This window comes from Kogia breviceps, chromosome 5 (assembly GCF_026419965.1).
Source record: "Kogia breviceps isolate mKogBre1 chromosome 5, mKogBre1 haplotype 1, whole genome shotgun sequence".
NCBI lineage: Eukaryota > Metazoa > Chordata > Mammalia > Artiodactyla > Physeteridae > Kogia > Kogia breviceps.
The window spans coordinates 137,895,775-137,918,245 of record NC_081314.1 but is presented as its reverse complement, the minus strand read 5'-3'; the positions used below and the strand labels follow the sequence as shown (position 1 = coordinate 137,918,245).

The 22,471-nt window shown below is 55.2% G+C and overlaps 1 protein-coding gene across 1 annotated transcript; it reads right to left on the bottom strand.

The window, feature by feature from the left end:
- Positions 1 to 5,169: 5,169 nt before the first annotated feature.
- On the bottom strand, positions 5,170 to 7,451 carry OLIG2 (oligodendrocyte transcription factor 2). Its single transcript, XM_067035375.1, has 2 exons — positions 7,017 to 7,451; positions 5,170 to 6,236 (listed from the first exon to the last, which is right to left on the bottom strand). Exon 2 carries the CDS (start codon positions 6,163 to 6,165, stop codon positions 5,194 to 5,196), a length of 972 nt encoding a protein of 323 aa, XP_066891476.1. The 5' UTR covers positions 6,166 to 6,236; positions 7,017 to 7,451; the 3' UTR covers positions 5,170 to 5,193.
- Positions 7,452 to 22,471: the final 15,020 nt, after the last annotated feature.

Genomic DNA, 22,471 nt, shown 5'->3' with positions numbered 1-22,471 from the left:
GCCCGCCGCCCAGATGGGGGCGTCGGGGCCAGATGGGGTCCAGGCACACAGAGGGAGCACTGAGAGCGTCACCTAAGGGGGCTGGGCGTGGCGCGGGCGGGCTGCAGCGCGGGAGCTCCGACCATTCCCGAGGCGGGCGGCTCAGCCAGAATCTGGGGACAGCCGTGGAGGGGGAGGCGGCGAGGGGGGGCCTTGGTGCGGATGGGGCGACCTCCCCGAGGTGGGCCCTGGAGCCAGACTCCCAGATCACAGCCCTGCCGCCTCCATGTACTGTCTCCTCCCCTCAGCGAGCCACTCACCCTCTCTGTGCCTCAGTTTCCTCACCTGTAAAATGGAACAATAGTAGCACCATCCTCAAAGGGTTACCGGGAGAAGGGAATGAATTAATAACACACACAAAGCTCTCGGGGCGATGCTCTATACCAACTAGCCGTCAATAAATGTTGGTGCCTCCTTTTCCAGCCTCCTCCGCCTATTTTTAGTATCCTGAACTCCCCGAGGGGCAGCCTCACGCTGCTTCCTTGCTCCCCGATCGGCCACATCTGTTCCTCTCTGCAGCGTCCCCTCCCCCCCCATCAACTCCAGCCACTATAGCGACAACGCAGTCATCACGAGAGAGAGATGGGAGTGAGGGGTGATGCCCGGCTCCGCCCTGCCTAGGCTGGCCCGTTACTCCGACGGGAGGTGGAGGGCTTAGCCCCCGGGGTCTAGCCTATGGACCGTCTGCAGCCTCCAAACCCAGGAGTGGCATGCTGACCCCTGCTGTTCCACAGGCACCCCTCCCCAGCCAGGCTGGGACTCAGTGCAGCGACAACTTACCCTGAGAACCGCCAGGCCTGATTCTGGCCTCTCTTACAGGTTTGCAGAGACAAGGACTGAAGAGCCTGTCACCAGCAAGGTCTTGAGACCTTTGGTGTAGAGCCCCTGTCAAAAAAAACCCCATAATCCTTACTGGTACTGTGAAGGACGTGTGTGGAGACCCAGACTTGGCCCAAAGTCCCTACTAAAAGAAGGACCTAAAATGAGACGTGGGCTTGTATAGGGGCAATCATTTGCTTTTGGTGAACTTCTAGGGGGCATCAAGGTGTTTACTTAGTAGAGGGAGTTCAGACAGATTGCTAGGTGGGTTCTGCCCTAAATCGAGGCAGACAGACAGCTCTCCAGCACTAAGAGTGTCTTGGGGGCTTTAAAACCCAATGCCCCGGCCTCAGGGCTTTTCCCTGGTTTCAGTCTGGGAATGAGAAGGACGGGTCTTACTCGCTTGGCTGTCCCAACCCCAGATTGCATGAGTGTCCCTGGTATAGTTCTTTCTACAGCCATCCTCTCGGAGTGCGACACCTTGGGTCTCAGCGGCGTTCCCAGCTGAGATGTGCTTCAGGTGTGAGGCTTTGCTTTGCCCCTTGGCTTACTGCCTGTTCCTGGGATTCAGAGTTTCAGCTCTATGGGCGCTGGAGGTGCGGGACAACACCCAGGGGTTCCGGCATGCTCTCCAACGCAGAGCCCAGGGAACAGTCATTTCTCTGTGTCCGCTGCCCAATAAGGGAGTGAAGAGGTAGGACAGTGCTCTGGGGGACAGAGGCCATGGAGGAGGCAGGGCCCCTCAACCTCAAGTCAGTGACTTTTTATGGTGGGGGAGGGGTTGGAGAGAAGACCTTGGGGGCTGGTGACAGAAGGCTCTGGGCCCCGAGGCTGAGGGCTGAGGAATTGCGAGGGCCACGTGGGGCGTGGGGAAGCTGAGCTGTAGACCAGCGCAGGAGAGAAGCTAATGCTGCCGGGAAGGGGGCCCTCCGTCCCACAGCCCTGCGGACCGCGTCTCTCCTGGGACCCTTTAGCCACCGCCTTCTCCCCTCCCCTCGCTTTCCCTGGGGGTTGTGGGTGCGCCTTGGAAGTCCGCGTGGTAGCCTAACATTCTTTCTCGCTCTACTCCGAAGCCCAACCGCTGGCCTGAGTCACCCACCCAGGCTGCCCCCAGTCTAAGGCCACTCTGCAAGGAGCCACCTGCCCCGGGCGGATGTACGCGCTTGTATGCACCTGTGCGCGCCGACTCGGAGTCCGAGGACGCTGTGCTCTCCCAAGTGGTGGCCCGGATCCCCGCCTGGGCGCAAGGTTTAGGTGGGTGGCTCCGGGGAGGGCCCGGAGCCTGGCTGGAGCCAGGCCCCCCCTTCCTTGGAGGCCCAGGTCTAGCGAGACTGGCGGCTGGACGCGGGCCGAGAGCGTGGGTATGGGGATCGTGGGGAAAGACTTGATTTATTTTCTTTCAGCAGTTGCCCCTCTATGCATACACCGCGCACGCCGGGAGCCCGCGCCTGCACGCGCCAAGCCTTGAGGTGGGTGAAGGAAGCTGAGGCTGCGACGGAGTCCCACCCCCTACCCGCAACCGCGGGGTCCCCTCCGTTTGTGTCTTCGGCTGGAGCAGGACCCAGCTTTGAATTCATAACAAATTTCGTTTCAAATGGGATTTCGAAGTAAAAGCGACTAGATCCTGCCCTACACTCTCTTCTTGGATTCGCGTGGTGCGGTTTGGGTCCCACCCCCTTTATTCCCCGCTCCGCAGCCCCTCGGCCTCTTCCCAGCCTTCTGTCAAAAGCGAAGCCGGGCACGAGGCCTACAGCATCCATCCCTGGGCGCCCGCCTGCTGTTTGGGTCAGCAGCCCGATAGTACCTTCTGGAGGACCTGGAAGCACCTGTCCCCGAGCGAGGGGATGGAGCCACCCTCCTTCCCGGGTAAGCGGAGTCCTCCTGAGGCTCAGGGGCGACCTCAGGAAATGGGGTTCCAACCGGGGAAACCTTCTCCGCCCCGGGTGCCCTAGGCGCAGGGACCTTCCACCGGTGGCCACCAAAGGCGTCGTCGGCGAGAGGGCCCAGGGCCGTGGGCGCAGTCCGCTGCGTTCAAGGGTGCGGCGCGTTCTTCCGTAAGCCGGCGGGCTGAAAGATCGCAAAATGGTCTGTCCTCTGCCTTGATCTCGAAAGGCCGGAGCTTTTTAACTTTTACCCAGAATCTCTCTTAAGAGCCACGTCCTAAATTTGCCTTGCAGTTTTGGATTGTGAGGAACCCAGTAGCGGCGACAAAGCGGAGGCGGCCCTGGGGGGGCAGAGCACGAGGCCAAAGCGCGGCCCGCGACAGTCTCGCTCCCCGCGGGCAGTTCCCAGCACCTGACATATTGCAGTTCAAGGCCGGGGTGGGCGCCGGGGCAGGGTCGTGCACAGCGCAGGGGAGGGAGTGAAGGGCTAAGAGGATCCCGCGCCAAACGCTCCCGCAGCGCTCTGCCGGGAACACCGTGGCGATGCCGGTCGCGGGGGTGGCCTCACGTGGCTGGTCCTCAGCTGCAGCCCCGAGCTGGATGCGGGTGGGCGACCGCGTCTCAGCAGAGAGCAAATGGAATCGCGGCAGGGCCGGAGACCTGAGCGCCCGGACCCCCAGTCAAAGGCACGGGCCTCCCTCCGGAGGCCCAAAGTGCCGCGAGCATGGAGGGAAATTTTCACTTTCAATGAACATAATCCTCAACCGAAGGGAAAAGGAGTTCCGGATTAGGCGTTAGAAAATAAACATAAAAACAAGTGCGTTGGAAGAAGCACCCGGAGGGTGTGCTCAGAACGCGTTTTCAAGAGAATGTAAGTATGTTTGTTGCCGGGGGAGGAAAATAGGCAAACAACCCTTTTCTCTTTCTCCAGGGCAGAACCAGCAGAACGGTCCCCAAATCCGGCCCAAAGGGAAGGAATCCTGCACCCCCTAACCCCAGGCGGCTCCCCGCACCTCCTCCCACCCACAAGGCTGGAAAACACCGGACTTACTTTACATTTTATTTAAAATCTCAACACTCAATCATTTATTTCATTTTTTTGCAACCAAACAAGTAATAAATATTATTTAGCACTTTTTTCTTTTTACAAAAATAAAACAGATGATACACTCTCTGCAAGGGGCAGCGATCAGAGGCGGGATGTTACGTGCAGACGCCGTGAAGCCCGTATTGCAACCCCGGTAGCGCCCAGGCGGTTTGCGGGAGACAGGAGGCACGTGGGCGGGGGGGGTTGTCATGTGTGTTAAACTGGCAAAAAGAAACCGATATAGAAGAAACCCGGCTTAGACTGGGGGGTGAGGGGGTAGTTCTGGCAGTCACGTGAGCAAAGAGCTCCGCAGCACGCACTTACCTCATTACTGATATTTACACATCCAAGAAATAAAAAACTAAAAAGCCAACAGAACTCCCCAAATAACCGAAACTATATCCACAGCAACATCCTTTGAGTCCTGTCAAACCCTCGGGTACCGAAATGACTGCTCCCAATCAGGTAAGTAATCAAATCACTTTGTGCTCAGAGATGGAAAGAATGGGAAGGGAGGGAGATTCTACTTTAAAGTAACTAAAAAATAACACCCGCACCTAAAGTCGACAGTTTTAGGTTATTCCAATCCACAAGTGGTTCTATTCTGACCGTCTATAAAGCTTGCTCATACGGTTGAAAAAGGAACGTCGACAGATTTATTAGAAAGCCACAAGCCCCCCAAACCAATAGGAGCGACAGGGAGGAAGGGTAACAGTTCTGAGACAGCTGTGGGTTTATCCACATATGGAGGTTGGACACGACCGTAAGTGCTTCTGGTACCAAATACCAGCTTCTGACCAACTCGTACCCCTGACCCTGGGCCAGGGACGACCCCTGAGGGCGAGGCCCGGACAGCCGCTTCTGCAGTGTGGCCGAGAGTCTCCTTCCCGCCCAGAGAGGAGGCAGGAAAGGAAGTCTCCAACGCTCCCCTCCCTCCTTTCCTCCCCGGTATAACCAAGGGCTGGCCCCAGCCGTGTGAGGCCAAGTTCGCAGGGAAAACTACAGTTTTTAGAATCACCTCTTTTTCGGGGGAAGGGGGTTTGGAGGAAGGGATGCACGTAGCTGTGCCTTCATATAAAACGGTGTCTACCCGAGCAGCGCTGTTTAAAGCCAGAGGGGGTTGAACCAGGTCCCGGAGCGAATGCCCCTGTCACTCCCCGCTGTGCGGGGCGCGCCTCCACCGCTTCCGTTCCTGGGTGCTGCGTGCTCGCCACTGCCCGCACCCCCAGCCCAGGGTGCCGCGCTCCTCCTGGGAACTGAGCTCCCAGGCCCCAGCGCCGGCCAGTCCTTGCTTCCCCGCAGCCTCCGCCCCACCCCCCGCCCCCTCCCGCCCCGCTCGCCAGAGCGCGCCCGCACCGGCCAAGCTCACTTGGCGTCGGAGGTGAGGCGCGGCAGACTGCCGGCGCCCATGGCCGACACGTGGTGGTGCGGGGGCGGCACCTGGCACATGCTGCAGGGGCAAGGCATGCCGCCCCAGTGCTGGAAGCCGCCGCCGCCGCCGCCGCTGCCGCCCGCGCCCCCCAGCGGGGCCGCGGCCGCCGCCGACGGAGACTTGAGCAGGCCGTGAGGGGGCCGAATGGAGCCGACCGACGACAGCCCGGAGCCGGGCAGGGAGGTGCTGGACACCGCGGCGGCGGCCGCGGCGGCGGCGGCGGCCGCAGCGGCCGGAGGCAAGATGGGGTGGTGCACCGCCGGGTGGTGCGCCGCGTGGGCGGCGGCCGCGGGGTGCGCGGTGGCGGCGGGCAGGGGCGCCGAGTGCGCCAGGCCGCCGCAGGCCGACGGGTGGAAGCCGGCGTGGTGGCCGCCGTAGATCTCGCTCACCAGTCGCTTCATCTCCTCCAGCGAGTTGGTGAGCATGAGGATGTAGTTGCGCGCCAGCAGCAGCGTGGCGATTTTGGAGAGCTTGCGCACCGACGGGCCGTGCGCGTACGGCATGACCTCGCGCAGCCCGTCCATGGCGATGTTGAGGTCGTGCATCCGCTTGCGCTCGCGGCTGTTGATCTTGAGGCGTAGCTGCTGCAGCTCGGGCTCAGTCATCTGTTTCTTGTCCTTCTTAGTGGACGACGCGGCCGCTGACGACGTGGACGACGAGGTGCTGGACGAGGATGACTTGAAGCCACCGCCGCCCAGCTTGTCCCCCGGGTGCGCGCCCGCCGCGCCCACGGCGCCTCGCAGCTCGGCGCTCCGCTCTGGCGGGCAGTCGCTAGGCGTGGACGAGGACACGGTGCCCCCCGTGAAGCCGCTGCCCCCACTGTTCTTGCTCCGGGCCGGCAGGAAAAGGTCATCGGGCTCTGGCGACGACGGGCGGCTAGACACCAGGCTGGCGTCCGAGTCCATGGCCCCGAGGGATAGACGCAGCTTTCGCAGGGTCCTCCGTCCTCGGTCCTCAGAGCCTCCACGGACGCCTACTGCGGAGAGGAGAAGAAACACGAGAGAGGCAGAGATCAGAATCGAGACTGAGATCGAGAGGCACTCGGTCAGTGAGACAGAAAAGCTGTTCCCGCCTGCGCCGCAGCGCGGGGTGCAGGCGCGTGCGGCCGGTCGCTTCTGGTGCACCTCGCTGTCTCTGGCCTTCCTTCCTGCGGCATGCAGGTACGCTACAGTCATCTCTCTTTCCCTCCCTGCTACCTGCCCCCCGCTCTCATCCACAGGTGGTTTAATCCGGGGAGGATGGGGTGCCCCTCAGTGAGGGTGGCATTCCAGGGTTTTTTGTGCCTTTTATTAGGAGTGGGGGGGCTGGATCTCCAGGGCTGGAATGAAAGAGTGTCAGGTGAGGGCTTTTCTTTGGGAAGGTGGAGATCTAAATAGGGAAGTATTTACTTGGTTCCTCAAAACGCATCCCCCTTATCTCCATGAACAGCGCGCAGCAAACACACGCTCAGAGGCCGGCACCCAGCGCCCGCGCCGGGCCCAGATTCCACGCGCCGCCTCCGAGGCCAGCCGGGGGCTCTCCAGCTGACCGGGACTTGGGCAGAAGAAGATATCGTTGCCCCGACTTCTCGCTTTTGGGCGAAAGGTGTGCTGTGGTCACTGTGGGAAGGGTTAGAGCAGCGAAGCCGCTCAGGAGAACAGGCGGGCCGGGGAGGGATCTGCGTCCCTTTTCACGGAGCTTCCCGGGTCGCAGCCGAAGTGAGGGGCATCTGTCCCCGGGATGTAGGCTGGAGTTGCTGGGGGGCGGGGACACTTACTGTGGATGCAATTAGAGGAGCTCGTTCCCAAAAGCTGCAGCAGAGAACCGGGCCAAGGCGCTGATGTCGCGTCGGTCTATAATAAGCATCCGCACCTTTCCCGGCTCGGAGGGTTTTTATAGCCCGGTGGCAGCGGCGACGGCGGCGGTGGCCGCGGCGGGGGCGGGGAACAAAGTGCAGGTCCTGGAGGGGCCACCGCGCCAATGAGCTGGGCCGGCCCGGGGGGCTGGGAAGCTGATGTCATCGGGGCTAATTCGGCTCAATGAAAGTCGCCGGGCCGGGCACACGCCTCCTCCCCGCTCACAGCCAATGGGCGCCCGCGGCCGGGCGATTCTTGGGGAGGGACTGGAGCGAGGACCCCGAGAGGGCGTGCGAGAGGCTAAGGGGGAGGAGGAGGGCGGGCTCGCGGGGGAAGTGCGGAGGGCAGCGGTTGGGACCGGGGGAGAGAGGGAACGTGGTCAAGTTTCTATTAAGATACAGGAACACCAAGTCAGGCTGGGAGATGGGATGGGACGGGGTGGGGGCTCTGCACGCAAACTAACCGGATACACAAGGCGTTCGGATCTCGGGGATTCGCGCGGATAACCCTGGCGACCCAGGAGCCGGGGCTGGAGTCTCCGCCCTTTCTCTCTCTCTCTCTCTCTCTCTCTCTCTCTCTCTGTGTGTGTGTGTGTGTGTGTGTGTGTGTGTGTGTGTGTGTTCTCGCCACCTGTTCCCACCTTATGGGTTTCATCAAACACGTGGGCATTTTGAGCCGCAAACGTACAAGATAACCAGGCACAAACCTCCTACTTTCCTCGCACGCTAAGCGCGCGTCTAAGGGGTGGCGGCTGCCGCAGCTCGGCCGGCGGCCAGTAGCGCCCCCAGCTGGGTGCAGGGCCTTGCGAGGGAGGAGGCGGGGAAGAAAAGATGGGACCGACTCCAGAGCGGTGTTTTGAAAAAAATCACCCTCTTCACAACGTTGACGGTGGTGTAGACACAGGGACGAGGTGTTTCCGCATAGTAACCACGCTAACACAAGGGGAGGGTCGAGCTCAGAGTTAAGCATCTCCGGGAATCCGGTGACGGTATTTTCTGCACCATCTTTGTGGTGGTCACCACGCCATGGGGTAGGGGACAAAGCTGTTTTGTCTGTAAAAAGAAGCCTCAAGCCTGGGCAAAGACCTCTCCACACCGTGGGCCAGACAGAAAGATCCAGCCGCTTGCGGCCGCGGTGGATCACGTTTTACCCATCGCAGCCTAGCTGCCAAATCCGGAAATCCTTGACCGTGAGGAATTCAACCCGATCTGGAGAAGCGCCTAATTGAGGTAGTTCCGTGTGGTACTGACGCCTCCACCCATTTTACAGATGGGAAAATCAAGAGACTGTGTCTGTAGCAAGCCTACAGGGGAAAAAAAAAAAAAAAAAGCGCCAACCCTTTACAGCGCAGCCCTGCCTGTCCTGCGGATGCGAGCATTGGTGGTTCCTTTAGAGTAGAGGCGGCCACCGTCTCCCTAACCTCAGACATTTTCGCTAGTTGAATTTCTCACATCCGTACATTTCAAGTACAGAGGTTTGTTTCTTCAGATCCAGGACCCTAGCCCTTTATACTACAGACACACAAACGCGCCTCAGCCCTCTCTCCCAGGGAGTGTTACCAACCTCTGGTTACCTCCGTTATTGGGGAACTTTTAACTTGCATGTACTTTTTTTTTTTTTTTTAAAGGCAAACAAATAAACTTAGCGAATAATTCGCCTTCAAGTAGGAAAGTTACGAAATAAACAAATACAAAAAGAAACCCATATTAATGCTCCCAGTTTCTGGATAAGTCTTCCAGCCCCGTGTCCACTAGAAAGCCCAGCGGGCTCTCCCCCATGCCCCAGCTCGTGCCTTCTGGGGAATTATTTTTCAACCCGCGCGTTTCCCAGCTGGCTCTGCAGCCATCCGTTAAATATGTCTTTAAAACATGAAGAACTGAAGCGTGGAGATGTGTCGTCCAACGGTTACGGAGGATGACCCACAACCGTTTGGAGAACGCAGGGAGCGGGGGTGGGGAGCAGCAAGAGCTCGGCTGTTTGAGGACCATTCCTTCGGGCTTCCCCGGCCACCGACGGTGAGGACATTCGTGGGGGTGTGAGCTCTGGGCCACCAGCCGGGCCGTGGACTTGTGAGCACGCCAGTGTACCTAATAAACACCAGCAGGCGCAACGAGTGCGCGCCTGGGTTGCAGCCGCTGAGGTTAGTCCAGCCGGCGGCACGTGTCCGGGAGCCCCTGTTCCTTTTGTTGCTTGCCACCGGCGACCGTCCGGCATCCTGCGCGGTCCGCGAGAGTGCGCGGTTCTTTACGCGCTTGCTCCAAAGCCTGGAGTCGGAAGCAGGGGCGAAGATTGAGGGGCCCCTCCTGGCACGGCGCCGGTTCCGAGCCTGGGAAGGCACAGCCCGGAGGCAGGAGAGCTGGCTCCCTGGCCAGGTTCCCGCGTGGACGCGCGCGAGGGCGCTCCGGGCCCAAGCGCCGCGCCACCGAGCCGAGGCAGTGGTGGCTGTTCGGAGGCGGTGCAGCGGCACCTCGCGATCCTCACTCCCCACTTCCCGGAGCCCGGGCTGGCAGCTCGAGGCTGCGGGCCCCTTCTCCGGGCATCCTTCCCCAACACCCTGCAGTCGCCAGAGAGTTGCTCGGGAGGTGGGAGCGGCCCGTGTTCCCCGGGCTTCTTTAGCCCTTGGGCGAGTAGTTTGCTGAACACTTCTCGCTCTGTCTCCGAGAGCCCTCCTACCCGCTCCAGGAATAATCAGAAACTAGAGCTCGGCCACTGGCGCTTGCTCTCTTGTGGGTCCTCGAGGCGGCCCGGCACTTGTCCAGGTCTTGCGCCCGGCGCCTGGTGTGCGCGCCCCGGGAGTGTCCCGGGCACCGCGGTTCCCACCCGCGCGCGCAGCTGGGCCTCAGCCCCTTCCCGCGAAATTGAGTGCTCACTTGCCGAGGGTAATGGGCCCGGCTCCGGGAGTTCCTGGCTGGCCCAGGCGTCCTGGAGCTGTCGGCCTCCTCCGTCAAAACGGAAGACGTGTTTTTCCCTCTCCTTTGTGTTTCCCTCCCACAAAAGGCCGGGTGAGTGTCAGGCCGGCCTTTGCTCAGCCGCCTGGCGGCCCAGGAGGAGCTGGTGCCAAACGGGCCGGGGCGGGCTGGCGCTGGGCTCCAAAGGCGCAGACCTCCCACTTCTTCCCGGGTTCCTCCCGGGCCTTTCTTTCCTGTTCTCGCCTTTCCCTTCTCCGAGTTCCTGCGCACATTGAGGCAGCGTCTCAGCCCGGGTGCCAAGGGCAGCGGCGTCCTTGCCCAAGATGGGCCGGGTCTGGTGGTGGGAGGCGAGGCTCCCGGAAAGAAAAGAAAAAAGATTGCAGCCGTCGCTCCTGGTCCGGAAACCAGAAGGGAAGCGGAATGCTAGCGTTTGGCGCCCAAACGTGAACGATCAGACCACTTGGAAGGCAGAAAAATACTTTGTCTTCCCTGTGAGACTCAGCGACCGGAGTGGTCCTGGTCATCCCCGGCCCCAGCGCCTAGCACAGGACCTGACACGTGGCGGGTGCTTGGTAAATACTTTGGAATGCACACACGTGCAAATATGCACGTGGGCTGGTGTGAAACCAAACTGGTCAAGTTGATGCAAATGTGGTGGAGGGTGCGTGTGTATTTCTTCGGTCTACGCGGTAAACCAGGAGGTCTGTAATCTGGGTTGCTGGGGATATGGGAGCATTTAGAATGACAGGGGTAGTGACTTCCACCTAATGACCACTTAGAGGTGACTTAAGCTGTGCCTAGTGGGTCTGGACAGACTTCATCTCATTTCATCTCTCCCTGACCTAAGAGGGAGCTATTACTTACTCCCATTTTACAGGTGGGGAAACTGAGCCTCAGAGGAGTGTGGGCATTCGTTCAAGGTCCCCTGAGCAGAGGGGCAGGTCCCGGAAGGCAGCATGGTGATGGAGGCAGTGAGGCGGTGGGCGTCCCAAACTTAGGGATCTCGGGTTGTCTGCTCTTGGCCTCAAGATCTCATTCCTAAAATGGGTTTCTAGAAGCTACTTGTGGCCTCTAAGGGTGTGTCTGCTCTGAGATTTGAGGAGGGGGTGAGAGGGTTGAATAATATCCTCCCTTTGGGATTTCTTTATTCTGCTAATACTTGTGACCTGAAGCTTTGAGAATAAAGGGAGCCCCCTGCCCTGGCCTGGCTCATGCTTAGGTGTCACCTAAAGGGAAACAGCAAACAAAAAAGCAGACCAAAAAGACCCGCCAAACTAAAAGCCCCTTCCCTCCAGTCAATCCCTGCATCTGGATCACCCGCACCCCCCCCCCATCAATCCCGTGATTGTCACCTGCTCCTAAGGATCCCTGCCATTGAAGTTAACATGCCCCCCAAGTTCGCAGTGGAATAAAGTTGGGATCGGACCAAGGAGTGACCCAGAACTAACTTTTATGGATCTCACCTTACAAACCGTTATCTTACCCAGGCTCCGCGACAGCCCTTTGGTGTTAAGAAGAGGGCACATTGTTCCCATTTTACAGATGAAGGTACTGAAGACTGAAGACCAGGGCAGGGGCTGAATTCAAACTCCAGCCCACAAGATCCCAAGTCCTAGGGGCCTCCATCCACTCTCTCCCGCCATCCTTGAGATACGAGGCCACTACACCCTCCCCCCATTGAGAGTAATCTGGAAAATGGGGGATCAGGGGAAACGGAGAGATGAATCTGGAGAGCGAGTCCTGAGGCGGGGTGAGCTCCACTCGGCTATAGGATGGCATGGACAAAGGGGACCTGGAAGCCCCCGACCCTGCCTGGGGCTAAGACCTTCCGTTAGAGGAAGCAACAGGTTTCTGAGCCTGGGAGAGACTCTCCCAGGCTACAGGTGACAAATCTGAGAGGCCACTTTCCGGAGATGGGACAGGAAATGCATGCGTTCCCCGTACCCCCGTGCGGTCCGGGTGGGGAGCTGCTGGCGTGGAGCCTCTTACTTCCACGTACAGAGGGATCAATGCGTGCTCTGAGCACTGGATGGGTGGCCTGCCTTGCTATACTGGAAAATGTAGCAGCATGGCGTCTCCCCGTCGTTGCCTTAAGGATCAGGTCCAGAGCCCTTTGATGCCAACTGCCGGGTCCCACCGGCCTCCGCGGGCTGCTAACCCTCTTCCCCTTCCACCTCCCCTTTCTCGGGGCCCGGAGTGCCTGATGGGCTCTGCTCTTCCCTCATCTTCACGCGTTCCCTCCACTCCCTCCTGCCCCGTCCTCGGGTCCATCCGGCCTCGTACTAGCCTTTCAGGGATCGCCTCCTTCCTGAGACGCTATAGCACCCGGCGCTTTGCCTGCTGCCTGCCCGCCAGGGTCCACCTTGCTCTGTTGTGAGGCTCTGGCTCCCTTGCAGCAGGGGAGGTCCCTGAGGGTCGTCACCGTGCCCCAACTCCCTTTGCATCCCCGGGGGGTGGGGCCCAGAGCGGGGAGAGGCCCCAGAAGGGCTCAGTAAATAGAAGTAAGCGTCGGTGGTAGGACAGTTACACCCAAAGAGTTTCACTGGCGTTTCCACACACCACAAAAGACAAAAATAATTTAGCATCAGGGGTACAACATTGCCCTCTTGTTAAACCAAATTCAAAACTGCCGGATGAGGACCACGCTGGTCACTCCCTGTCATGTGGAGGCAGGTGACAGACCCCTCCCCCACCCCACCTTCAAGGCAAACAGGTCGTCTTAGAATGTGCGGGCCCCGGACGGAGAGGGGCTCAGGCCGCGCGAGGCCACAGCGGGAAGGGAGAGGCGCGCGGGGCGAGAGGAGACGAGGGCGTCCCCATCGCAGGGCCCTCCGGAGCCCGGCGCCCTCCCCGGGGTCAGCCCGGACGCGCAGCCGGCGAGGGACTCCGCAGCCTCGTCTCCCCGGCCCGAGCCCCGGGCTGCGCGGGGCCGCCGGGCGCACCGGGAAGGCGGGACCCCGCCGCGTGGGCGCCGCAAACTGGCCACAGCTCCGGGCCGGTGGCCGCAACTTCCGCCGGGGTGGGTGGGTGATGGGGGCAGCTGGCAGCGCCCGCCGAGATCCCCGGGCGCTCTGCACCGCGCGCATGGCCTGGGGCTTGGCTGGGCTTGAAGAAGGCTGCGGGAACGACTGGAGCTGGGCGAGGTGTCCTGCTTCGCCCTTTCCTCTCTGCCTTTCCGCTCTCTTCCTCTCGCCTCTGTGAGTCTCTCCCCCTCTCCTTTATCCTTCTTTCTCATTCTCCTCCGGTGCGTTTGGCTGACATTCCCCCTACCCCCAGCGCCCTCACCCCCGTTATTAAAATGAGTCTTGCCGGGCTCCCGAGAGCAGGGAACCTCAGGGGGGACTCCGTGCGCGCACGCGCCCACCTCTCTCCAGCCGCCAGTGGTCTGGGTCCCGCAGCATCAGGGCTGCAGGGGAGCTCATTAGAAACGCAGAGTCGCAGGCGCATCCAGCAACAGTGAGACAGAATCTAAATTAACCGAGGTCTCCCGGTGATTCACGGGTACATTCGGGCTCGAGAGGCAGTTTTCGGTCTTTGGGGGGTGCTCATCCTCAGGTATGCTCCTCTCCGCAGGGTCCCTGGGGCTTCCAGTTCCAGACACAGCCCCTTTCTGGGGCTGACAAGGCTATTTCCTGAAGGTTCCACAACCTCTCCCCAGCTTTTGAACAGTCCTTGCTCCCACTCCCTCGACTACCTGTCAAAGAAAATTCAGTGAGCATTAAAAAAAAAAAAAAAAAAAAAAAAAGATGCGTGCCCAATTGTGAACAAACAAAACAAGACCTTTGAAATAAGAGAAAGCAAAAGTCACCGTCAGCCCAACTCTCCTCCTCCAGAACAAGTCACTGTCAAAGATTTTGGTGAAGTCCTTCCAGACTGTATAGAGGCTTTGTAACCTGGTCCTTTCACTTCTTAGCGTCTCTTGGACATCTTTCCACAATACAAGATCCACGTGACCCCTTTAACAGCATAGGCCTGCACCAATCTACTCCCTTTGGATCCTTCCCTCCTTTGCCTGTCCAGCCCTGAAAAGCCCATCAAAGCCAGAAACCCTGAAAACAGGTTTCCAATGTGCGTGCCCTTGTGGTGGGAGGACCATGGCGTCAGGGTTGCTGCCTGAGAAAGCCTGGAAAGTGAGCTCCCCTCTTGGCCACTGCTGCGCTCTCTGCCAGTTGCTGGATCTCCTTGGAGGAGTCTCTACCCAAAGGTGCAGTAAGGGAGACTGGCTCCCATTTTGCCTGGAGTCAGATGTGCAGGAAGCGCTGACCCATCCGTCTGTAGCTTGGATTGGCTCAAAGGAGAAAGATGAAAGTGTGAACAGAACATTTCTGGTCTGGAACTGAGACCAGGGCAGAAGTTTTGTGATTTCAGAAGATGCAGGAGTTTTAAACATTCGATTTCCTTTTTCTTTCCCCATTTCCAACAACAATAAAGGTCCTCCACTCTGAGGCTAAGTGTAAGCAAAGAAGCCATTTCTGCTTAGGTCGTATTTACAGTTTCCTTCGGAAGAAGGAGGAGAAGGAGAGGAGGAAGAAAAAGAGAAAGAAACTACATCATATAAACTGGATTCTCTCTTTTTTAGAACATGATTTGAATAGGTGCTATGTAGCACATGCTTAAAATAAAACTCAAATAGCACAAAGAGTATCTGATTAAAAGTTAGTCTCCCAGCTACAACGGACCTTCCCCCAGAGGCAACTATTGTTACAGTTTCTTGTGTATCCAGAAATATTCTTTGAAAGTACCAACTATATATTTAAAGATCTCTTTTTTTCCTTTTTTGTACCCAGTGGTAGCATACTCTATAGACTCTTCTCATTTGATTTTTTTCCCTGAATAGAGACCACGCTCCACCATACAAGGTGCACGCACAGACGCGCGCGCGCACACACACACACACACACACACACACACGCCCACAATGCACATATTTACAATAATACACGTGCTCCTTAAAATGCTCACCCGAGCAGTCAGAGGGGCAACAAACCTCTGTCCATTCTCAGTGAGGACAAGTACCCTCACCTCAGAATCGAGCTTCACAGCGTTGGAATCTGGGCACACAGTCTCCTGATGGTACTTTTCTGCTTCCCTCAGTCACAGAGAAGCTAGGACACTCTGAGCCACAGATAAAGAGAGATCAAGGAGCCTCCTACACTGAGTGCAGCTTCTCCACGGTGTCCCCAGAATGGTACTTGTAGCCACCGCCTGAAACTTGCAGGTGAGTCCATTTTTTTCTTGTTGTAATTGCAAGAACAGTAGTTTGTCCTATCTGCAGGACCATCAACCAGAGAGATCTAGACAGACAGACTTTAAAGAATATATATAAGACCATGAGATGAAACTAATTCGTCATTTTCATCTTTATTTGTTGAATAGGTAATATGTTCACATAGTTCAAAATTCAGAAGCATATCATGAAAAGTTTGCTTCCCATTCCTGTGGGCTGAGGGCAGCCACTCAATTTCCTTCCTCAGTCACCATGTCTTGTTTATTCTTCCAGAGGTATTCTATGCAAATTCAAGCAAACACACACACACACACACACACACACGCACGCACACACACGCACGCACACACTCCCTGTCGGTCCCACCAGTGCGTGCGCACTCTCTCTGTTTCCCTTTTTCTTTTTTAAAAGTTTATTTTATTTATTTATTTTGAGCTGCATTGGGTCTTCGTTGCTGCGTGGGCTTTCTCTAGTTGCAGCGAGCGGGGGCTACCCTTCGTCACAGTGCACGGGCTTCTCATTGCGTTAGCTTCTCTTGTTGTGGATCACAGGCTCTAGGCACGCGGGCTTCAGTGGTTGTGGCACACGGACTCAGTAGTTGTGGCTCGTGGGCTCTAGAGCGCAGGCTCAGTAGTTGTGGCGCAGGGGCTTAGATGCTCCGCGGCATGTGGGATCTTCCCGGACCAGGCCTGGAACCTGTGTCCCCTGCATTGGCAGGCGGATTCTTAACCACTGCGCCACCAGGGAAGTCCCTGTTTTCCTTTTTATACAAATGGTAACATACTATACATATGGCTCTCTACCTTGTTTTTTTCAGTTAATACCTGGGAGGTCACTTCTTTGCAGTGCATTAAAAGCTTCTTCCTTTAAAAAAGGAACAGGGTTCCGGTAATAGGGATGTACCATTGGTTATTTAGCCATCGCCCTGTTGAAAGACAAATTTATAATGTTTCTAACCTTATACTGTTACCCATACTATTACTTATACTATTACAAACTATGCTGCAAAAAATCTTATAAATTGTCATTTGCATATAGGTAGTATATCATGTGGATAAATCCCTTGAATTAGAATTAGGTCAGACAGTCTGTGCAGTTTTAATTTTGATAGATGTTGCCAAGTTGTCACCTAAGTGTTTTCCCAATTTATGTCATAATGTAGAAGAGAGACTGCTTGGTTGACAGCTAATTTAAATGCTCACTTTTATTTTCCTGAGTGCAGGGAGAATGTGATCTCCAATTTGGATGTCAGAATAGGTGACAAGCTGACCTCTATGACTCTACAGGATAGACTAATAAAATGTCATTTCCCCCTTCAAAACATCAAGGTACAAATTATAATAGATTTCAACATCTGGTACCATTTTCAGTCCTTTCAACGATTTACTAATGACTTTTCCAAGCAGTTGGGTAGAATGGTCCAAGTATGCCAGTGCATTATCCCTGCTGAGGAATATTTATGTTTCGAACATATAATTCAATAGATATTTGTTGGGCTTCTTTCCTGTGCCAGGAACTGTCTTAGGTGCCAAGGGTCCAGCAGTGAACAAAACAGACAGCATCTCTGCTTTCAAACATGTTAACAGAGTAATTGCTATCGTGAATTTTATTATAATTTCTTTTGATTCTCTCAACAGCCCTGGAAGGTGCTTACAGCAGGGTGTATGTGATTAACCCACTGCCACCCCAAGTCATATAGCAAACATTGCTGGTTGTTCCCCCAAATCAGTTCCACTTTCTGCATAGAACTTCTGGTTGGGCACATGGCCACCCAGAATAAGGACTACATTTCCCAGCATCCTTTGTAACCAAGTCCTGGCCAGCAGGATGTAAACAGAAGAGGTGTGTGCAACTTCCAGTGATGTCCTTCTCATTCTGTTCCTGTTGGCTCGAATCTCGACCTGATGGCTTGGGCTGGAAGAGCCACCAGGATCCTGAGGTGGCCATGGGGCCACATATGAAAAAGCTTTAAGAGAGGAGCCTGGGAGCTTCCCTGGTGGCGCAGTGGTTAAGAATCAGCCTGCCATTGCAGGGGACATGGGTTCGAGCCCTGGTCCGGGAAGATCCTACATGCCATGGAGCAACTAAGCCCGTGCGCCACACCTACTGAGGCTGAGAACCACAGCTACTGAGCCCGCGTGCCACAACGACTGAAGCCCTCACGCCTAAAGCCCGTACTCCGCAACAAGAGAAGCCACCGTAATGAGAAGCCCGCGCTCCACAACGAATAGTCCCCTGCTCGCCACGACTAGAGAAAGCCTGCGCGCAGCACCGAAGACCCAAAGCAGCTGAAAATAAATAAATTTATTTTATTAAAAAAAACGAGAGAGAGGATCCTGGGTCCCTGACAGTATGGAGTGCCAGACCCACCCAGGACCAATCCTTTATTCTCTTATATGAGAGCAAAACCCCTTCTGCTTTGTTAAATCCGTTGTTGTGTTGGGTTTTCTTGAGGTCTGAAGAGGCATCTCTCCATTGCAGATGTCTTCGTTCTATCAGCTGAGCCCGAAACCTAACTAATACCCGGGACACAATCGTGACAAGACTTAAGATATCGCCATGTCATGAGGCCATCTTGCCTTGAGAGGAGCCTCTAAGGGAGCACAACCCAGTCCCTCACTGTGTCATTCAGGAGGCGGTGATGCTGAAGCCAGCACAGTGGGAGGGGAGGCTGCAGGCAGAGCTTTCTGTAGACAGCTGATGTGACATGGGCAGCATGAGTTTCCAGGAGATGAGCGTCCCTGATAAGACGAAGGTGTGAGAGAGCTGGCGGGCAGCCAGCCCTGGTTGCTCATGCCAGGAAGGCCTGTCCCTGGGTCCTTCTTCCCAGGATAGCGTGGGTGCCTGCACTGACCTCTGCCTAGGTCTTCCATGGTGAGGCAGGCAGCTGCTCCCGAGGGGAGCAGCTAATTCTGACACTGATTCAGGCAGAGCCTGCCACCTGAGCCTCCCTGCTGAGGCTCAGGGATGGATTTCAGCAGGAGCCAGCAGGTGTCCTGATGGTGCGGGACTTCCTTCCACGACAGTTTCCAAGAATTAAGAGGTTTGTCCCTTGCAGTGGATTGAATGGAGGTCCCCCAAATATATATGCATGTGCAAACCCCTGGAACTTGTGAATGCGACCTTATTTGGAAAAAGGGTCTTTGCAAGATCTTGAGATCATCCTGGATTATCCAGGTGGGCCCCAAATCCAGTGACAAGTGTCCCTATAAGAGCAGGACAGGGGGAGATTTGAGACAGAAGGGGGGGAGACATAGAGAGGAGCAGAAGGCCATGTGAAGACGAAGGTAGAGACTGGAGTGGTGCAGCTACAGCCAAGGACCACCTGAAATCACCAGAAGCTGGGAAGAGGCCAGCAGGAATTCTTAACTAAAGACTTTGAAAGGAGCATGGCCCTGCCGACACCTTGATTTCAGACTTGTGACCTCCAGACTGTGACAGGATAAATATCTGCTGTTTTAAGCCACCAAGTTTGTTGTTACAGCTGCTCCTGGAAAGGCTTCCAAAATAGACTCAGCCATTGGCTTGGAGGAAAGGTCACTAGCTTTTGCTTCTCTGGGCTCTGTATCCACTGCCTCCTCCGCTCTGCTCTCTGCCCCTGGCTTCCTCTGGTTGACCTCAGTCAACTTGACGCGGGGCGGGGGAAACTTGGACCTTCATCAGCCTGGCTTCTGAGGTCTCCTGGGGCTGACTGGGTCCCACGGTAGTAGGTCACATCCTCCTAAGGCATACCATCCTGCAGGACTTTCTCTCCTCTGGGTTCCGGCAACCTCTCCCCCCCCTTGTCCTTTTGGGCCAAAGGGTGGGGATAACTCGGCTGCTGGCAGCTCAGTTCTTGCACTTTTTCTTGTAGTTCCCCTACACCCTGACCCCGTCGTTGTAACCCATCCCTGTGTAAATTAACCTTCCTCAAAGTATCCTAACTTGGGTGTGCTGTTTCCTGTTGGGATCCTGCCTGATACAGCCCAACAGGGGCCCCCATCTCCCTAGTTTGGTCCAGGGTGGAAGTCAGTGTAAAACTTCAGAAGGTGGGAGTGAACTTCCTCAGGGCTAGACCCCTTCAAGGGGGCGGGGGAGATCTACACATTCTGAAAGGATGGGTAGGGAAGGCCTTCAGGGATGGGGCTCTGCCGAGGCCTTCTTATCCCTGTCCCATGTATCTCTCTATCTCAGGGACCAGGATCCAGGCTCCACTTTCCAGAGGACCAGCCCCCTGCCTCTTGCTAGAGTCTAGAGGTGCTACTTTTGCCCCCTATGAGGTACAGAGGGGCAGCCACGGTGAGGCTCCACCTGCCTGGTGACGCCTGGAGGGCTGGAATGTGGATGGACACGGGCAGGGCTGTGTGTCTCCATTACCCCCCTAGCGGGGGAAGTCAACCACAACTTTCTAAGTTGCAGAATTAGGATAAAGATCCATGAGATCCACTATGTGCGTGGAAGAACATAAGACCACGTTTTGATTTCAGAATCGTTCCCTGACAAGAGCTAAATCATGACTAACCACCCCATTCAAGGCCACTGTGCTCGCCAGGATTTCTCCTGCCTGTCAACTGTTACATGTGACACTGAGGATGGTGGCCTCACACCCCAATCCAGCTGACCACCCAGTTGATTTGTCAGCCTGTACAAAGGAAATCAATTTAAGAGGAGAGACCAGATTCAAGGTCATGGGATGGCAAATGGAGAAACATGACAGGAGAGAAGAGGCTTCAAGGAGGACACAGAGAATGTCCAAGGAGGCTTCCCTGAGTTGAATGGTGACCACCACTTTATTCAATATAATGCATTGATTATTGTTTTTCTGGTAACAGAAGTAAGGCATGGTCCTTGTTAGAAAATCTGGATAATAAGGGTCTCATACTATAGAAAACTTGGCGAATGCAGGGTTTGATTGTAGTCCAGTGCCAGGTGACAAGGACCCAGTTAGGGGCTGAATTGTCCCCCCCATACACTGGTTCCTGTGTTGAACCCTAACCCCAGTGCCTCAGAATGTAACTGCATTTGGACATAGGGTCTTTAAAAAGTAATCAAGTTCAAGTGAGGTCGTTAGGGTGTCCTTAGAAGAAGGTGAGATTAGGACATGGACACACAGGGGAAAGAGCACACGAAGACATACGGAGAAGGCAGCCATCTATAAGCCAAGGAGAGAGCTCCTCAGAAGACACCAACCCTGCCTACATCTTGATCTTGAACTTCCAGATCTGTGAGACAATGACTTTCTATTGTTGAAGCCACCGGTCTGTGGTACTTTGTAGTGGCAAGCCTAGCAAACGAATAGGGTGGGCAGTGGCAGGGATACAGAGAAGGGGTGACAGATGAAGACATCCTTAGGAGGTACAAATCAGCAAGACTTGCAGACAGTAGAGGTGCGGGGTAGCCTAGGATCTTATTAGTTTTCTAAGCTTGGGTGGCTTGATGGGAGGGATGTCATCCCAAGTCATCAACTGGGATGGAGATTCCATGAGGAGGAGTTGATGTTTTGGACACGTTGAGTTAGAGATGCAAGGGGGACATCCAGAAGGGACGTCCAGTGCCCACTTGGGGGCGTTGTCCAGGGGATCGAGCAAGAGGACTGGAGGGCAGTACAAGAGCACGTCAGGGTGAGTGGAAATCATCCTGCAAGTAGATGACGTTGCTGAGGCACAGAGCCTCTGCCGGAGGTCAGACCCTGGGGAGGCCGGCATTGATTTTCATGTGCGAGGAAGGGCCCCTCATTTATCGTGCGGGTGGTCTGCATCTCAGCTGTTCATGTTTATGAGGTTAATTCCAAAATATTGTCTGCCTCCCCTAATTTCTCTTTCAATCTTTTGTTTACAAAATTCCCAAGATGGGCACAGACAGACTACTCCCCGAATGCTAAATTGGTTAAATTATGGGGAAGCCTGGCTCTTTAACCTACCCCTGTGATTATTTGGTATTTATGGTGCTTAGTATGCTGGTTTCCAGGACCCACCATATGTACAGGTAAGTGTGGAGCTGGGTGGGCAAACCACGGGCTATTTCGCGTTTAGTGATAAATGTTCTTACCTCTTTGTATCTCACTGATCCCCTTCCTTTAAAAATCTTTTAACTTGAAAAATGCACATGTGTGTTGGAAATGTGTAGAAGTGGAAATAGCTCTGTCTTCTAAGAACAATGATATTATTGTGATGATGATTCTGTGTATGGTTGTAACTAGCATATGTTACAGGGTTACTATGCATCAGGCTCTACACTCTATTGTGTTTAGGATATATCGCTTTCCACTAAGCCATATGGTTCTTTAACTATGGAGGATACAAAATTTTAAGTTAGGTTTCTGTTTCAAAGTACAGGCTGAGGATTCAGGTTGCCTGGGTTAGAATTCTAGTTTCCTCACTTATTAAACTAGAGTCTTCCTGGGCAACTATTTGAACTTTCTGTAAGATATCTGTAGTAGATCTACATCATCTGTAGTTGCTCTTCCTCACAAGTTTATCGTGGGGGTCAAGTTTAATAATATGTGCAAAACATTTAGAGTAGGGCCTGGACATAGTAACAGCTCAATCGATGTTGGCTGTAAATGCTCCCTATTTATGAGGATAAATACCTCATGTTTCTTTTGGAGAAGTTTTCGTCTTTGAGAAAAGAACATGCCTATGCCATCTCCTTAGCACGACACGTTTGGGATTCCAGCAAGCTTCTGTCGTTTATTTCCCCAGCGGGCTTGTTACCGTTATCCCACTGTTAAACTAAAGTATCCAGTTCCACTTTATTTAAAGTTTTGTAAAAACCCTTACCAAGCGGAAGAGGCCAGGCACTCTCCTGCCTGACATTTTATTAAGAATGAAAAATAAGGAAGCCAGCAGAGATCCAGAGGGAGGCTAATTGAGAAATCTGGCATGATTGCTGCTAATTTGTTGACAGTGTGGTGTTGGTGGGGGGAGGGCAATGGTGGGGAGGGCAAGGGCAGGGTACGCATGGCCCCCCCGCTCCTCCAGGCCTTGCATTAATGGAGTAACAGCTGAAGTAAGTGTTCAGATTGAAGGCATCAAAGACTGGAGTCTTTGAGATACCATTTCTTCTAGTCCATGATGTCAAAGGTGGCTGCAAATATATCCAGCCCTTTCTGGGTGGCATTGTGTAGGATGCTGGTCCCAGCAGATGGCCCCCAAATGCACCTCAGCCTGGTAGAACAGGGACCACATGTGATGGTATAGTCTTCTCATTAGCAAACAGAAAAAAAAAAAAAAAAAGGCAAGGATGAGAGAGGCGAGGGATG

Coding starts and splice junctions, on each gene's coding strand:
- OLIG2 (XM_067035375.1), bottom strand. CDS start 6,165: ATGGACTCGGACGCCAGCCTGGTGTCTAGCCGCCCGTCGTCGCCAGAG.